The following is a 19,330-nucleotide window of genomic DNA, read 5'->3' as shown; positions in this document are numbered from 1 at the left end:
CACACACACAAGCCAGATTGTAATCAAAATGTATTATAAAACATACGCACTAAGGAAATAAATCAAAATCCTAAGAAGTTACTAAGAAGAAATAAAAGTAAAATTATATGAAAAAAAATTTTTCTGTGAATAAAGTTTGATATTTCGAAGAACTCATTTCTACAAATGAATGTGTCTGTACTAACATGGGCTTTAAAGCACATGGAATTTCTTTCTAAATAAAATATATTTGTATTGATCTGCTAAGAGTTGAGAGCTGCTGAGATCTTGGGACTTCAAATAGGGCTCGGTAACAATCTAGAGAAAAGTCACAAACTACACATCTCTTAACTTTTTGTTTCAGCATCCAGAGGCCAGTAGGCCTAAGGGAATAATTTACATTAATCGCAATGAGTTTTCTCTAAAACACTTTAGAGGCAACCTAAGGGTAAATTATTTCAGATTCTAGCGTTACCATGATCAAACTTCCCTTGCTATACAATTTCAGACCTGGTATGGAAGGAGGGAAAAAGAAGAAACTACCCCCTTTCTCCTGAGAGCTGAGTCTACATGTACTCTGAGCACGATAGAAATATCCCATTATTTTTTTTTTTATTTTTCCATTACTGTTTATTTTTTTTTATCACGAAATGACATCTCTCCCCAAAATAAAATAAACTACCAGCTGCTGAAAAAAATCTCCTTAAAAATGATCTATAAAATAACTTGTTTTACAAGTCATTTCCAGTCCTGTGTGTCATTTCTCCCCCAAACAAATACTATTTCAGTTGTGTACTAGAAAGGGCATTTTAAAAATTATACGTGACAATGTAACAGCAAGCATCCTAGGGGGTTGGGAATCCCTCCAGGAAAAATCTTAAAGGCTAAAGTTTCTCCATGTAATTCTGGTCCTCTTCAAAAAGAGCTGGAGAGATCAGAGTTACAATTACTACAACAAGTAGCTTGAAAGAATTTCTCTCTGAAAAGGGCAGTTAAGCGCTATTGTTGAGCTAACCTTCCTGAATCCTCAAACCAAAGTGAAGTTGAAACCTTTTAGCAGCATTTACATCCTATGTTGAAAGTCACATTGCTCTCCAGGCAAGAAATCAAACCACTGAGCATATTGCTTTAAACAAAACAAAACAAAACAAAACAACAACAACAACAACAAAAAAGCAAAAAGCAAAAAACAACAAGCAAAAAACAAGCAAAAAAAAACCTACCACATTTAAGATTGTAACTCTTGCAGATATCAAGTAGTTGTCGTTTTATCTTCGTGATTCATTATTTCCTTCTCTATTTGTCTTTAACCTAAAAGTTATGGCAGTTTCACAGAAAGTATACATTTCCATGAAAAGAGTAAAAATGTAGCAGCTCATATGCCAAGAGGAAAAACTTTGAGGGTACTGCCCTGAAAATACCTGGAAATTCAAGAGCGAATTACATTTTAAAAAATTACATGCAAGACCCGTTTATTTACTATTCCTTTGGGAAATCCACTGTCAGCACACCAAGTGAGTTCGATGTGATTTGATTTACAAATGTTTCAAAACCTACTATGCACAAGGGACAGTTTCTCTGCTCTTAGAAGCCAATTTAATAATTAAAACTAAAACTACCAATTAGTGCAACCTTTGGAATCTATTTGTATGCCCAAATTCTTTCAGCGCTCATGTAACTTTAACGATTTTAGAAGAAACAACAAAAATGTGTGCACATCAAGAAGATGAAACAGAATGATCAAGTATGAAATTCACATGGGGGAGGGGTACACGTGCCATGTACAAATGTTCAAAGCAAACAGCCCTGTTTCTTTCCCTGTGTTGGTTTCCACCCTAAATGGAGGCAGCACCTTTTCGGAGGTGGCGCCATTTGTCATTTTTAACGTAACCACAATATGGGATGGAGATAAAGGTGATAATGATGACAGTAAAAGCAGTAATAGTGAATAGTACCAATTCTACCAATAATCGTGGTTACCAATTCTAAGCGGCAGCGATGTGTTCTCTATTCCACCAGTTGCTTCCTGTATGTTGTTCTCTTTATTTCTGTTAACGATGCAACAGAATGAATATTGTTACTTCCAATTACCAAACGAGTAAACTTAACTGTAAAGATTAAAGGACTTTTTGGAGCACTTGGGTGGCTCTGTCAGTTAGGTGTCCGACTTCGGCTCAGGTCATGATCTCCTGGTTTATGAGTTCGAGCCCCACGTCGGACTCTGTGCTGACAAGTCAGAACCTGGAGCCTGCTTCGGATTCTGTCTCCCTCTCTCTCAGCCCCTCCCCCACTCGCACTCTGTCTGTCTCTCTCCCATTCTCTCTCTTTCTCAAAAATAAATAAAACATTAAAAAAAAATAATCAAGAGACGTTTTAATGGGTCTCGCTAAAGCTAGAAAACAAGTTACTCATCTCACCTTTGTCTAGGTGCTAGGATTTTCCCACTACTTGATTGTGTTTCCTTACACCCACGCACACTGTTAGTCCAAATCTTCTGTTTACAATGGGTTAATCATCTACTGGTTTATTGTCATACCTAAGAACAGAAAAGGTGCCCAATGCCCATCAATTAACAATCTGATTATCTACGTCTCCATCATTGTAAAAAGGTCAGAAATGAACATGACCAGCACTAATAACTGAATCAACCCATCGTCGAGGCATTTTTCTTCTTCTCACAAATGTCAGGTTTTTGGCGGGTCTACACCTACCTGCCTTTTGTCTCACGTCTCAGATTACAGGACCAGGCTTTTATTTCTGCCCTAAACTGGAGGGCGTGTGAGAATATGGATCATGTAGCTCTCAGAATCAAGATTACTAACTCCACTAACTCTGCACAATGCAGAGACCTCCGGGCAATTGTTCATTCGCTGTGATTAACCTACAAAGCTCGCTCTCCTCTGAATAAACACTTAAAAAAAAAAAATCTGTCCTCAGACTTAAATGTGCATGTGTCTGTATAACTTTGAGAGTTTTATAAAAGTATTTCAAATTTCTCTAAAATGATTCAGTCTCCCGCCTACAAACGATCAAAACTGAGACATCAATTCTTACCAAAATTAACGGTTGGAAGGGCGTGGGTGGCTCAGTAGGTTAAGAGTCCAACTCTTGGTTTCTGCACAGGTCATGATCTCACGGTCTGTGGGATTGAGCCCCATGTCAGGCTCTGTGCTAGGATTCTCTCTCTCCCTCTCTCTCTCCCCCCCTCCCCTGTGCATATGCTCTCAGCTGGCTCTCTCTCTCTCAAAATACATAAACATTTCCAAAAACAAAAACAAAAAAACAAAAAACCCCACAAAAATCAACAAATCATTGGAAGGCTAATAAACATATCAAACTTCGTATATTCAAAATCTTTCTCACCAAAACCCTCTGCCTGCTGTCCTTCCATCCTAGTTAGTGAAAATGCCAGGATTTCACCTTGGTCTCAACTCCATATTGAATCTGTCACCAACTTCCATCAACTCTACCTTCAAAAATGTATCTCGACTTCCCCCACACCTCCCCCTGTCCACGGACTCAGGTCCGCACCAGCATTTTCCCTCCTCACAATTGTTTTTATAGCCTCCCAACTGATGTTGGCACTTCTAGCCCTGCTTCTCCACAGAGGAGGCGGCATGACCTTCCATTTAATCATAGCATATGATCAGATGTGGCATATTCTGCGTCTCAAAACTCTACGATTTCCCATCTCATCTCATCTGAGTCAAAGCCAAAGTCCCGACAGTGTCCTGTCATGATCCAACCCCATTCCTCATTTGCCCCATTCTGGTCACACTGACCTCTGGTAGGTTCCTCAAACATACCAGACAGGTGCCCACCTAGGATAGCTTCTCGGGAGGTTTCTTAATCCCAAAAACGTGTCACCCTGGAGATCGGTGCAGCTTTTTCCACTCAAATGTGACATGCTCAGTGAGCTTTTCCCTGACCGATCTATGTAAGATTGCCTTCTCCCCATACCTCTGAGCTCCAATGCTCTGATTTAGTTTTCTTCATACAACTCATCCCATTTTAACTTACTCTATACTTTACTTGCTTATTGTCTGTCTCCCTCATCCCACTCCCCCGAGATTGTAAATCCCACAAAGGCAAACAGTTTTACTATTTTGTTTGCTGCTTTATCCCAAGCCCCTAGAACAGCCCCTGCCGTGAAATAGATGTTCACTAAATGCTCACTGAAACATTTCATAGAGAAACAAAATAGCGAGGAAACACACATAAACATCAGCCTAATAGGATATTAAAACGTCTCCTTAGTAACGTTCTTCATTGCTGAACAACTTCATTTCTTATTCAAACAACAGGTTAGGCTGAGTGGTATACTTAGCCTTGAATCAAAGACTAAAATGCATTTTGCTAATTAAAATAATGGAGTTTAAATGCTGGTCTTTTTATTTTTAAAGTATCTTCCTTGTATAGCTTACTGAAAGTGCTTTCCTTAAAAAAAAAAAAGTTTGTATCTTTTTTTTTTTCCTCTGCTTCCTGGCAAGCTAGTAATATTCACATTGTAGTATGGACATGAATATTGTCATGCATTTCCAAATATGAGTGTTATTGAAAACACTTTTTAACTAGTGGCATGTGGCTTGAGCAAAGATTCATCTTGGGAGGGGGCTTGATTTTCCTTCCATCAATTCATGATTAAACTTAATTTCAAGGCGATCTATAAATTTATAATGATGACGTTTCTTTCAGGCTAAATCCACGTTGGACAGAGCCTTGGAGCTATTTTATTAGTATGTGCAGTCTCTAGCAGTTTCATTTGCTACATTAGACAGGTTCTCTATGCCATATTGCATTTTTAGTAGCTAAAAAATCCTCTGACTCATAATTCCTTTCCCTTATCTGGGTTTTTGAACATTTTACAAAGGCCATGTTTAGTTAAAGATTGAGAATATCCTCCGAGAGCCTGAAGAGTATAAAAAACAGCCCTGGGCTGAAAGCTGTTGCCTAATTAATCTATAACCATCTCTAAATATTTAACACTACTTCTAAAAGAAAAATTACCTTACGTTTTCCAATGGGTTTCTTTTCAATCACTCAGGATGCCATAATTTTGGAGGTTTGGGAGGTCTACTCTTTGCTGCAATTTCCTCAGCATTAGAAGAGCTTAATCCTCATGCTGACCGACTGGTCCAGATGGGGTTATATTCTGAAAGCCCCTCCTCTTGCCAACATCTGTGTATTTATTTCAGATATGGAACAGACACTGAGATCTCTAAAAGGTAAAGTCAGTGCTTGGTCCAGAATATAATGAAAGTCGAAATAACCACAAGTCAAAATAGCTCTCAAGAAGGTACGTGAGAAAGAGAAGGAAGTTTATCTTAAATGAGCCATAAAGGGCCCCCTCTCCAGATGGCTTCTAATCTGTCTTGGCAGGTGACTGGAGAAAAACCTAAAATCACCCTTATTACCAATATCGATGCAGTGTATGTTGTAAATAGATAAATGCTAGCGTTTGCCTTAATCATCTCAGGACTGTGGTGACCCTTCCTGACAATGGAAGACACCATTTTGACTTGCAAAATGAATAGGCATAATGGCCAGAATGGACCAATGTGATGTCCTTAGGCTAAGCAGGGAAAGCTAATATTCATGAGCATAAGTGGTGTCCCTGGATATATGCTCATTAATATTAACTTTCCCCACCAGCACTGAGAAAAAAAAGTGGAACACTTTCAATAAATCAATTTATTTAGGATCAGCCCTTGTAGATTTGGCTTCTGGCTCAATAAAAAGCAATCAGTGAGGGAAGGACAAGGTGAATTATTGAATTCTGTCTTCTAATTGTATGACTCTCTGAATAGAAACTTCCCCATACATTTGGAGTCGTAACCAAAATGACTTCCAGACCTGGGTATCTTGTTTATCTTCGGAAAAAGAGAAAAGAAAATCTGGCTGCATAATTTTAACCTGAAAACAAGCAAAGCAGCTTGAGGTCCCCCTGAAATGATTAATAGAAAAGTGATTGGAATTAATCACAAACACAAGAGGAAGCTGAAATTAGAGAGAGGGTTATGAAGACACTGTCTGCCTGTTTAATCTCACCCCCTTATCAACACATTAACCTTGTTTTCTCTGCCTGAGCACTGAGTCCTACAGCAAAATTAGGTCAGAAATTCACATCAGATCAGATCAGCTGATTCATTCCAGCAAAACCCTGACATGCTGCAGATTTGAGTTTCATTCTAGATAGGATTATGGCTGAGGGCTTTTTGAGTTTGCTTCCTAGGCTCCAAGCATAGCAGCTTTAGCTAATTGTAGACTATTTCTCTACCAGCTATAGAGGATTTCTAAAGATTTTAAGACTAGCTGTGGAGTATTTTTGAAAGTTGACACAGTTATGTTTCCGAAGCCTGGTTCATTTCACTGTCCTCACTCACCTGAGCAAAGGTGTTTCCACATCTGTTTTGATACACAAATAGGGCATTTCGTTTTTCTACATGCCCCCAATTAAAGCAAACCCAATGAGATTCTCTATTCGTGACCAAAGTGGGTATTCCTGAGGCACTGGATGGATAGATCGCTGGCTAAAATGCACGTCAGTAAATGCTCTCTCTTCCCATAAAGTCTTCAGCCACAAATCATGAGTATGATTTCAGAGAAGCCATAACTATCTAAAGAGGATTTATGTAGCTGTTAACATTCCTCTCTTAAGAGTTCTCTGTGTGATTATGTCTTTGGGTCATTATTTAAAATATTTACCAATTCAAAACTTTGGTATTAGAACAATTTGCTTTTTAGGGAACAATGTTTTTGAAAAAGAAAAGCCAATCTTTTCTTCATTTTTATTTTTACTTTTTTTTCCCCTCTATGGTCTAAAAGGATCTTTAGCTGTTCTTTGTTTCTCTCTGACTAACAGAAATACTGAAACCTTCAAATATAAATAGATTCCAAGTATACATACTAATGTAGAATTGCATGTATTTTTTAAGGAGCCGTAAGTAATCTAATTCCATTTCTGAGTGTCACTTTTAAAGAGGAAATATAACCTCATATAGATCCCTTGAGGGCATCCACAGGGAACAGAGATGTTCCTAATCAGCCTAAGTAGTCCTTTGTGACAGAACCACTTTCCTCTAGTTGAGAGCTGTCTTCCAGACTTGCAATGTTTGGGAGAATTTCACTAATGTAACATTTGTTTCATTAGGAAAAAAAAAATCCAACCCCTTCCTATAATAGAAAACATACTCAGAAAAACATGTAGTGGTAACATTTTTTTTAACTGAAGGGATATTTCCTATATTGTTTTCAAAAGACTGTGGCTAATAGTCAAATGAGACAGTGTAGGGACAAGTTCCATAATCCAGAGGGAAAAATTCACTTAAAAGGAAGCTTCAAATCTCAATGTACTTTTGGTACACCAGATACTCATTTTGACTGTCCCTCCTCCTCAATGGATAGCCTTACCTGATGTCCGAAACAAGGTGTTACTTATACACAGCGAACCTCTAAAACAGGTCTTATGTTCGCAGGTGCACACAGGTACAGCCTCACAAGTCGTCTGTGGCCACATTCTGTTCTTGGTCAGTTGCCTCCTTTTTTTTATTTTTTATTTTTTTAATGTTTATGTATTTTTGAGAGGGAGAGAGAGAGTGAGCGCAAGCGGGGGTGGGGCAGAGAGAGGGGGAGACACAGAATCCGAAGCAGGCTCCAGGCTCTGAGCTGGCACCACAGAGCCCATGAGGCTCGAACTCACGGACTGTGAGATCGTGACCTGAGCCGAAGTTGGACGCTTAACGGACTGAGCCACCCAGGCGCCCCTAAGTTGCTTCCTTCTTAATGTCTGTATCCTGTGCTGCATCAGTGGTCCAACATAACTTCATCCCTGTCTCTTAAATATCCCTTTTCGCCCCCACCTATGACAAACTGGAGTTTTATAATCCACCTCAAGTGAGCTCACTCGTCTGAAGCTATAGGTTTTGAGTGTTTGTTTTCTTCCAGGCTTTTTAATAAAAAGTAAGTCTCATTTAACAGTGCCTGAACAAAACCATTAGGATTTAAAATAGCAGAAATGATGAGCCACTGAAATCATTTTTTTTTCATTCTCCATGCACTTTTCTCCTTTAAGTCATTCTCTCCCTTTCTTTCTCATCAAATGTTATTCAGGGCTGTTAAAGGAAGCACTGAAAACATCACTTTTTATTTATTTAGAAGTTTTCACCCAAAAGCCTTGACAGTAAAAGCTCATGTGAGAAATGGCAGTGAAGGCACAAGAAAGTTAGTAGTGACAAGGGGCTCGAGTTAGTTTAAAAATATGGAATTGGGGGGCACCTGGGTGTCTCAGTCGGTTAAGCATCTGGCTCGTGATTTCAGCTCAGGTCATGATCTCAGAGTTTGTGAGATCGAGCCCTGCATCGGGCTCTGTGCTGACAATGCAGAACCTGCCTGGGATTCTCTCTCTTCCTCTCTCTCTCTCTGCCTCTCCCCTGTTCATATTCACATACTCTCTCTCTTTCAAAATAAATAAATAAAACTAAAAAAATATATATGGCATTGGGCTCAGAGAGCCTAAATGATGTGCAACACTGAGAAAGGGGTGAGGAGATTCTTTTTCTAAGAGCTCAGTGTTTTAAGCCTCCCAGCTTCAACACAAAAGGCATTTCGGCACATATGTGATCCAGAAGGTCAATCATATGAAATCCTATTTCCATTTTTTAAGCAATCCTTGGCAGTCTACACATTTCTGAAATTGCAACTGGCATATTTCACAGAGAATTATCATCAATGCCTTTTCAAGGTCAAACATGCCCCATCTTTAGATTTTCAGCCTTTCGATCTCATGTATTAAACCATTGCATATATTTAAGAAGGCATTCAGCAGACATGTTAAAGAATTTTAATTGATTAAACTGTGTTCATTAATGTCATGTAGAATTTTCTTAACAGTTGGGCTAAATTACATGTTAGAAATATTAAAATGTGTGTTAAAGATAGATGTGAGTATTCTGCCTCCGTTGCCAACGCTGAAACCCCAGCACGCTTGTGTGACCAGAATCTTGCCACGGAGTTTTCAAAAATATGAAACATGTATTTTCTATTAAGAAAGTTGAAGTAATTCCAAAAATGTATTATAAGAAGAAAATAAAAGATTATTATATTTTAAATTGTCAGAATCTCAGAGCACCTGGGTGGCTCAGGGGGTTGAGTGTTGGACTTCGGTTCAGGTCATGATCTCACGGTTTGTGAATTCAAGCCCCACATCAGGTCCTGCACTGACAGCTCGGAACCTGGAGCCTTCTCCCGGTTCTGTGTCTCCCTCTCTCTCTGCCCCCTCCCCGCTTGTGCTCTCTCTCAAAACTAAATAAACCTTAAAAAAATTGTTTAAATAAAAAAAATTGTCAGGATTTCAAAATACTGGTCACTATATAAGCAAAATCAAGTTGCATTTGGATATTATAATGGATACTGAGATGGGCTAACGTAAGATACCCACAGCCAGCCCTGGCACAGTCACATGGAGGCCTTTGGTCTCCTCCTTTTGTCCAGTCACCATGCGTTTGACTGCTTTGACATTTCTCTCTCAGACCCCATCCCCCAACAACATCCAGAGACTTCTGTGTCCCCCTGTTGTACACGGGCCATGCTTTGGGAAAAGAAAGACATCAAAAGTCTCAATGATTTAGGAGGCTTTGCTAGTGTTTTGTTCTTCCCAAAGATATTCATACTTTAAATCAGGATTCCAGAACCTCTTCAAATCGTACCACGCGAACAGCTGTGGAAATTGTGGAAGTAACACAATGGTGTTGGGATAAGATGAACCGGGTCCAGGGCCTTGTGTTGCAGAGTTAGTCATTCATTCAGGCTCATTCAGCCATCTGTACCCTGGGCCATCCCTTCTCCTACGATGGCTGAGCAGTCTGTGCTTTTTCCCAAGATGACTTACATCCCAACCCTTCCCACCTACTCAAGGACATAATCACAGTCATTTTTCCTTCCTGTGTCTAAGCCATTAACATTTCCCTTTCTATTGTAATCGTTCATATCAGCATTTTAAATAAGCTAGTTTTCTCTCTTCTTAAAGGAAAAGAAAAAGAAACATGAAGTACCATAGACCCCCACCTCCCACTACAATTACTCACCGTATTTTGTAATTTCTTTAGCCTCAAAACCCTCAAAAGAGTTCTCTATATTCTGCTTTTGTTCCATTCTTCCTATGTCTCATGAGGTTTTGTCCCCAGCCCTTCACCAAAACTGTTCTTGTCAACAACACCAGTGTGGTAAGGGGCTTCAATTCTCAGGTCTCAACATAGTTGATCCATCAGTAAAATCTCCTCCTTCTCCTTCTCTTGCTGCTGCTTCTTCTTCTTCTTCTTCTTCTTCTTCTTCTTCTTCTTCTTCTTCTTCTGGTATGCCCTATGACCAGCACAGAGCCCAATACAGGGCTTGAGCTCATCACCCTGAGATCAAGACCTGAGCTGATTTCAAGAGTCGAATGTTTAACCAACTGAACCACCCAGGCACCCAAAAATCTCTCTTCTTTGATCACTTCTGTCACTTCATCCAAGACATCACCCTCCTACATGGTTCTCCCCCTCTCTCACGGCTGTTCTTCCTGGATTCAACTACTGTCCCTACCATGGAGGCAGACAGGCATACCAGGGAACAGTCCTGGGTGCTTCTCCCATCTCTCTCTATTCTTATTTTTATTTAAAAAAATTTTAAGTTTATTTATTTATCTTGATAGAGAGGGAGAGAGAGAGAGCAGGGGAGGGGCTCAGAGAGGGAAAGGGAGAGAGAGAGAGAGAGAGAGAGAGAGAGAGAGAGAATCCCAAGCAGGCTCCACGCTGTCAACACAGAGCCCAATATGGGGCTCAGACCCATGAACCGTGAGATCATGACCTGAGCTGAAACCAAGAGTTGGACGCTTAACCAACTGAGCCACCCAGGCACCCCTCCCTCTCTAATTTTAGATTCTAGGTATACTCAACCAGGCTCATGCTTTCAAGTCTATAGACTATGAGGACCCTCATATTTGTGTCTCTAGCTTTGATCTTACCATAAATCCTGGATCAACTGCCTATCCAGTATTCTCCACTTGGACATCCAAAAAGGCTCACAAAACTGGGGCGCCAAAGCTGATCTTTTATTCCTCTAACAGTTAAGTCAAACTTCTTCTCTAGTCTTTGCCATTTCGTTAAATGAAAACATCATTTTTCACATGTTTCAGGCAAAAGACAAAGAAAAACACACACACAAGCACACGCACACACACAAAACAATAGCAAAACAAATGGAAAGCCATCTTCGGTGTTTTTTCTCTTACTCAACTACTACATCACACCAATTAGAAAATTTTGATGGTGCCATAATTTGATAATTTTTTGCCACCTTTAAATTTAAAAAAAGTTTTTTTTAACGTTTATTCATTGTTGAGAGACAGAGATAGAGCGCAAGCAGGAGAGGGGCAGAGAGAGAAGGAGACACAGAATCTGAAGCAGGCTCCAGGCTCTGAGCTGTCAGCACAGAGCCCGATGCGGGGCTCGAACTCACCAACCATGAGATCATGACCTGAGCGGAAGTCGGATGTTTTACTGAATGAGCCACCCAGGCTCCCCAATGCCACCCTTACCATCCTAGTCCAAACCACCATCATCTCTCACCTGAATTACTGCAAAGGCTTTCTATCTGAACGTCTTACATTTGGTTGTGCCCCATCGGTCTATTCAACACAGGAGCAAGAGTAATCCTGGTAAAATGTTCGGTGAACACAAGTCACACCTCTGATCAAAAATCTCCAACAAATTTTGTTTTCTCCTTCAGAATAAAACACATGAGTTTATAAGGTTCTACATTACCTGATGGCTCACTACCAGTCTAGACTTACATGCCTTAAATCCTTGCCTTGGTCACTGTGTGACTTCTTGTCCTTTTCTTAGAACACATCATACTTCCTATTCCCCCTGCTTAGAATTCTCTTCCTGCCAATAGCCATACACTTCACATCTCTGTCATCATCTCAGGGGCCTTCCCTTGGCTCTGTTTTTTATCTCCTTTGCCTAGCTTTGTTTTACCACCTCTTATAAATATTCATATATATACTTTTTTTTTATTTTTTATTTTACTTTTGAGAGAGAGAGACAGAGCGTGAGAGGGGAGGAACAGAGAGAGTGGGAGACACAGAATCCGAAGCAGGTTCCAGGCTCTGAGCTGTCAGCCCAGAGCCCGATGCGGGGCTCGAACTCACAGAGTGTGAGATCATGACCTGAGCTGAAGTTGGACGCTTAACCGACTGAGCACCCAGGTGTCCCTATTTATATACACTTATATGTTTAGTGTTGTCTCCTATTCAGTTTCCTCAGAATGTAGCTTCCTTATAATCAGAAACTTTGTTCTGTTCATTGCCATCTCATCAAAGTCTTGAACATTGCCTGACAATTAGTAAAATTTCAACACATATTTCTCCAATCAACTAATACATTTAGCAGTAAAGGTTTATTGAACAATGTGTTTACATTAGATCCTGTTGTAAGACCTGTATAGAAAAATAGAATGATTCTTCTCACGAAACTTACATGGTAGCTTGGACATCAGCAACCGTGTTGCATATTGCATTCATTGTTTGCTCTTTGCCTTCATTCACCTTGACCTCAGGTGTGAGATGCCCTGAATCAGTGTTATTCCTTATGACGAGGAATATGCCTTATTTCAGGGGGTGGTCAGAATTCAACCTGAACATAAGCCCATTTTGTTAGCGCCTGTAGGTTTGTTTACCTCCAGTTGGCCATTCTCATGCCTACAAAGTTGGTTTATTCTCCCGCTCTATCTGCCCACATCTAGGGAGAAATTCTAAATGGAGTGATATCCAAAATCCCACCTCATTGGGTCAAACTGACAAATCACAAATCTTTGTAATTCTCCCGTGAATAACACCAGCTAAACACAATATGATTGATAACTTACTCCTGTTCTTTGCTCTATTCACAAACAGAGCTAGGCTAAAGTTTTATCTTATGCTGAGAGCATTATGTGGAAATAAAGGTGTCCAGATCATTGGGGACTTTTTTTTTCAATTCAATGTATGATCTAAACTCTCTATACTTATGTGCTTTCTAACTTGATACTAGAAAATATTGACTTATTAATCTAGCAGAGACCAACTCAAATTGCAAATAACTGAATTTCCTCAGCCTCACTTATTATGCAATGACAGAATTTTGCTATGTTGCCACCTACCAAAACCCTGTTCCCATCTCTTTGACTTCAGAGTTCTCTGGAGTCATTGGTTACGTCTCTTTGAACACTTACCAGTAAGCTACTTAAAAATTAAACATCTTCTGTCTTAATATCTTTAGCTAGAACTCTTCTAAATGTTGTTGATGAAACACAGATACAGTGATAAGCACACTTCAGTACCGTAAAATCTAATGAAACTATTCTGCAAATAATTCTATTTATATGGCTATAAAAAAGAATGAACAATTGAGTTTTAATATCAAGATCAGGAAACTTTTCATTTTAGAGGTGAAATTGTTTTAGAAGTCTAGTGGGCCATCCTTTTTTGTTATGAATTTTAGAAAGCTCATTCTCATAAAAGTAAAATGCTCACATACATACAGAAATCCATTAGAAGTAATTCCCAGGAGAAAAAAAGTTGTCCTATATAAAGGACATTTAACATATCATAGAAGGAAATTTGTGATACCAACTAAAATGGGTAGAAATAAAAAATAACATAGTCCCCAACAAGTATGGACTTAAATATATGCAATTGTGGCAATATTTATCAAGTATGTCATTTTGCAAACATTTATATACATGGTAGTAGCATAGATGTCCATTTTCAAAATGGAAAGATTACATTCTTCCAAAATAATCCTCCATAACATTTATTGTTTTTTCTTTCCAGTTCTCTCTCTCTCTCTCTCTCAAACCTCTTGCATAAAAGTATTTGCCACTAAATGATTAGAGTAGAGCATCCTTACCTAGCTTCATAAATAGTTCATCTCTTTTTTTTTAATGTTTATTTATTTTTGAAGGAAAGAGAGACAGAGAGTGAGCGGGGAAGGGGCAGAGAGAGAGGGAGAGACAGAATCTGAAGAAGGCTCCAGGCTCCGAGGTGTCAGCACAGAGCCTGACACGAGGCTCGAACTCACGAACCATGAGATCATGACCCGAGCTGAAGTCGGACTCAACCGACTGAGCCACCCAGGTGCCCCCATAAATAGTTCATCTTAAAATAATAATTTCTTGTCCCTAATGTGATAATGTTCACAGAGAGTTTAAGTACAAGTATTAATACCAGATTAGATGAAACATCCACCAACTATTAAAATACCTTAACTATTATTTTTTAGTATTCAGCTAATTGACATGGATTAGTTTTCTAAATTCTGAATCTTTGTACTTAGTAAATAGAACTTATTGAAGAAAGAAGACTTTGTATAACACAATATGCCTCTACCTGTACCCCTGGTACACACACATATATACACACACACACACACACACACACACACACACACACACATATGCTGGAAACACTGTAACATTCTTTGGGAAATCAAAGGATGTGTATCCTACTTTGGGTTTCTGCCCCAGGACATTTAGCCTCAATGTGGAAGCCATAATCTGGCACTTATTTGCTTGTAGGGGGTAGGTTTTGCAACATAAAATCATTTTATATCAATGAACCTGGGGCACCTGGCAATCATCATAAAACTCTGCACTGAGAGCACATAGTGAGGGTTCCTCCTGCCTTCAGAGGCTCATATAATTCTAATTATTGATAAGTCTTTTTATAATCTAAGAAGATGAACTATTATAAGGTATTAAACATAAACAAAGACCATTAAAGGTGCAGATTTTCATCAAACATTGACTATGAAGTGTTTAAGTGTTTCCTTGGGCTTTTATCAAGGGTTGTTTAGTATGAATTTTTTTTTTAAAGAAAACTGAATTCTTTCCCCATCCCAGCTATACCTCCACATGCACAACACAAAAGCAAATAACTTTTCTTATCTACGGTGAAAGAACTGAGAGCCGGATGAATTGTGTTTATGTTATAGTTGAGGTGTCAATTTCACTTGGTCTCATCAAGTCTAACTTGGGCAAACCCCTTCTTGACAACATCACAGCCTTGACCAGGTGACAACATCACAGACAGGTGAGAATTCATGGATCTCCTTGTGTATGCAAGACTCAGAATACTTGTATTTATATTTACCGTTTTATTGCTTCTTCTTGTCTTCGGCGTTTTTCGTTCTTCTCCTTCAAGTAGGCCAGGTTGGTTTCATTTCTCAAGCGGTCATTCTCTCGAGCAATGTCTGATGCATTCTGAATAACCAAGCCATCGTAGGCCTTCATCCCCATGTCCTCGATATATTGGAGAAATGTGTCCAAAGGGTCTACCTCAGGATTAGAACTCATCATCTTGGAGGGGATCATGTAAAAAGGAACACTTCCTGTAGGATAAGAACACATTTTACCTTTATCAAAGGTGAGGAGAAAAAGCAAAGTGCTGTTTGTTCACCCTAATATCTTCTCAGCCCCAGATTCCAAAGATTATGGTAGAATCTATTCAGAGACAATGTCTCATTAGAAACTACGAACCACCAAGACTATTAGAAGTAAATATTCAATGAATGTTGCCTGAGTAGCAAACATTCCCTGAAACAAAATTAGAACATCAAAGGCCAAATCTCTCGCACTTAAAGGTAATGGGAAGGTACAAATACAGGGTGCCAAGTTCAATGTTTGGTTTATGTATTTAAAGTCACGATTTTGTTTTTCAAAAATGTGTTCTTATATCATTAAGATCTATCAGACCCAAGCTTCATTTCTATCTAATTGCTATAAAGACTTCTTGATTTCAAATAAGATGATAACATTATTTGGAAAAGACTTTCTTATTGTGCGTGTTCTCCTTCTAGTTTTAAATTAAGATCTACGAATCTATACTATCTGTGCATAACATAACAGTAAACAAGGAAATACACATTTCTAATATAATTTATTTTGGAAATAAACCCTTTTTGACCCATCATTACTTTCCAAAATGGTGCTTCCTGATGGCTGCCTGCTAGAACTCAAATATTGTAGGTCCCCAGCACCACATCCATCCTTACTAATCTGGTAACTCAAGCAGTGACAACTATAATTATCATTGCTACGTCAAGGTTTGAAAACGCAAACCATAGCGTGGATTACTGTAAAACCAAGATCCAATTAAAACAGCAACAAAACACAGGACTTTCAACAGATCAATATATACCTTCCACCTCCAAAATGATGGAAGTAATAGCTTCTACCTCTTGCTGATGTAACGATTTAGAGAGGTGATGTTATAAAGAATTTAACATAAAGTTTAACAATAATAGGCATACAGTCATGTTAGCTAATATCTTCATAATAAAAGTACAGGCGAAAGATTGCCAATGTCATATGTGGGTATGTGTATGGACAGGTGATAGATAACCAGCAGGCTATGAAAATCAGGATGCTTTGAAGCAGATGTATTCCAATGAATTATAGAAATCAATGAAGCCAGGGGATAGAGCAATGGTGCTCTAATCAATCAAAAATAGAAATGAAGTTTAATTAATTGCATGCAAGATAAGTATTTTGGCCTTCTAGCTTAATAAGGCTTACTGTCCTCAATTGCATAGTCACCGTTGTATAAGAAACTGGTATCATTGCATCAAATTGAAAAAGCAAAAGCAAAATCAATTAATAAGAAAAAAACTTTGGCCATTTAAAATTATAAATGACGTTTACATCTTTTATGTTCTTTTAAAGCCCCAGGAAGATATGTTTTTTTTTTAAATCTCAGCCAATCTATCTAATGTAGAAGTCCTAGGCTTTCACCGTTGCCCTTATGAATCATATTCATTTCGAGTTTTTTACAAGTATAATCATGTTCCATACCTGGATGGTAGCTATGGAAACTTTACTTCTTATCAGAGTTTATTAGCGTTTCAGCTGCCAGTCAATTCTTCTGTTATTTGACTCCTACTCTGAATTTAAAGATTTATTCTCCAGCCAGTGAGAGATTGTTGGAACTAGGGGATATGAGTTGTTTGTTGACTCATGATTTTGTTGTTGTTGTTGTTATGTGGAGTTTTATTACATTTGGTTTGGTTTTGAGCCATAATGGGTTGGCAAATAAAATGGTCTTTTAATTTCAACAGTCTAGCATAATTGAATTGTATTGTACTATAAGTCCATGAGCTTAGATGCTCAAGGGGTAGACATGCATAAGAATAAGAAATTACTGCTACCAATGATTGCAATTTTCAGGAAAAAAATACAGGAACAGGATTCTCAGAAAGCTGAAGAATTACCATTATTGGGAACTCACTTCTCCCAAGGACTTCAACACTAGGTGTGCCTGGATAAAAAAAAAAAAAGCTCTGTCTAACTTTATGGCAATTAATGCTACCATAGTTAAGCAGGCCAAGTCAGGACAAGGATTCCAGAGACAACGCCTCAGGGTGGAAGAACCCTCCCACTTTGCCCTTGAGCAAAACTGTATATGCCCCCCTGTGAAAAGCATTACCCCCCAATTTTTGTTTCTTCCCTTAAATTTTCCTCCCACCCAAAGGACACCAGAGATTCTCCATATAGTTTATATATTCCAGATATGAACCAGGTTAATTGGGGACTTCTGAAACTTAATTATCTCTTTATGTGGTCTTTCAAATTGACTGGCGTTGAAATTATGTTTGTTCCGAGACAACATTAAATAACAATGCCATCAAGTATGTATACTAGGGAAAGTTGTGCTATAAGTAGTAAGAGTATAATCTGAAAAGTTAAGATGAAAATTTGAAGGATAAAAACCATAAAATCTAGTCAAATTTCTGGACAATGATAACTGGATGCATGAAATCATGCGTGTCATCTAGTTCTAGGGAGGAATTTGATTCTACGCTCGTTCATGTCTTCAAGTATTTCTGGAGCACCTGTTATGAATGAGGCACTGATAAAGGCAAACCTGTGTCCTTCTAAACATTCACACTGCAGGGTAAGAGGACAATAAATTAAAAACTTGCAACACGGTGTCAGTGGGACAAGCACAGGTGGTAGCTTTCACGAGTTTGTCAGGGTGTGTGGTCACCATTTTTGAGGATGAACACAGAACATTATCCAATAACAATAACTAGGCTTCAAAAATAACCATAAAAAATGGACGTGGACCCTACCAATGTTTAAGCATCACACTCTCCTGCTCTCTTGTCCACATGTAAAAGGTAGATTGTAATGTGGGGTAGGGGCAGAGGGCAGTTAGGCAGTCCTGAAGAGTGTAACTGAGGACTTGGGCGGTATGGCCTGAAATCACAATGCAAGCACCCCTAGGTCTCTGACTTTATGCCATTTAATGAAGCTTTAGCTTCCTCTAAGCTTTAGTTTCCATGTGGTTAAAATGGTGGTTGGAGTATACTTAACTCCCTTATGTTGCTGTAAGCGTTCAGTTAGAAAGCACATGTGAGTGTTCAGGACATGTGAGCAAAATTATTAGTCACTAACATTACTACTTACATCCTCTTCCTAATTCTTAATTGTGGCCAAGATGGTGTTTAGTAATAACTCCTCAATAAACACATGTTTACTTTGAAACATACACGAATAGAATGTTTAATGCAGTTCAAGTTCTTAGTCACAGGTGTGCAAAGGGAGGCATGGAAGGCTTTCATAGACTCGCTTCCTAACCAAGGGCATGCAGACAGACCATTTATCCATTCCGCCCCAGTTCCTGCCACGAGAAGATAAGGGCTTTGTCACAGAGGAACCATGAAGCTCAAACACTTGGGCTCCACCCTTCCAAGCTGGTGTTTCTCAGCCAGCTGAAGTCTGAATGCAGAGACTCATTCATTCACTCCTCCTTAAACAAATGTGAGGCCTCTCTAGAGAAAAGTGAGCTGTACGTGAAGTGGCTGTCTCACTACAACTGCTACCATTTCTATGCAGTGAGAACCCAGTCAGGTATGGTCATAAATCTGTTTGTCTTTCAGAAATGTGTAGTTATGGCTAAGATAGATGTTGAACAAGGCATGGTCCATGCCACTAAACACTTAGCTTCATTTTGGCTGCTGGATATTAAATCAAGTTTATCTCTGGCCCTTTAACAACAATCCTGTGTACAAGTAGTTCATAAAGGCTTGTCGTGAGCACTGAATTCTTCATGTTGGCGTCTTAGGAACACAATAGTTAAGAAGCAAAAGGGCCCCTCTCCTTTAGATAGCGCCTTTAGCTCCATTGCAATATGCAAGAGACTCTTATTAGATCTCGAACGATTGCGTGGTATATTTGTGACAACAAAGTGAGTGAGGTTGAAGGGCTCTTCTGCATTTCTCCAGTCATCCCTTGCCTTTGGATCAGTGTGTGTTGGCGGCCATTTTTGCTTGCAACA

At 39.0% G+C, this 19,330-nt stretch overlaps 1 protein-coding gene across 1 annotated transcript in view; it reads right to left on the bottom strand.

Annotated features, from left to right (window-relative positions):
• Window positions 1–15,366, bottom strand: part of NYAP2 (neuronal tyrosine-phosphorylated phosphoinositide-3-kinase adaptor 2) — a 252,007-nt gene extending 236,641 nt beyond the window's left edge. Inside the window, exon 1 of the mRNA XM_042950330.1 lies at window positions 15,146–15,366. Coding sequence (XP_042806264.1) covers window positions 15,146–15,366 — 221 coding nt within the window. The remainder of the gene's footprint in view (window positions 1–15,145) is intronic.
• Between the last annotated feature and the right edge of the window lie 3,964 nt (window positions 15,367–19,330).

Source organism: Panthera leo, chromosome C1, assembly GCF_018350215.1.
Source record: "Panthera leo isolate Ple1 chromosome C1, P.leo_Ple1_pat1.1, whole genome shotgun sequence".
In the NCBI taxonomy this organism is placed as follows: Eukaryota; Metazoa; Chordata; class Mammalia; order Carnivora; family Felidae; genus Panthera; species Panthera leo.
Note: the sequence above shows the minus strand (reverse complement) of the source record. Positions and strands in the feature narration are given on the sequence as shown.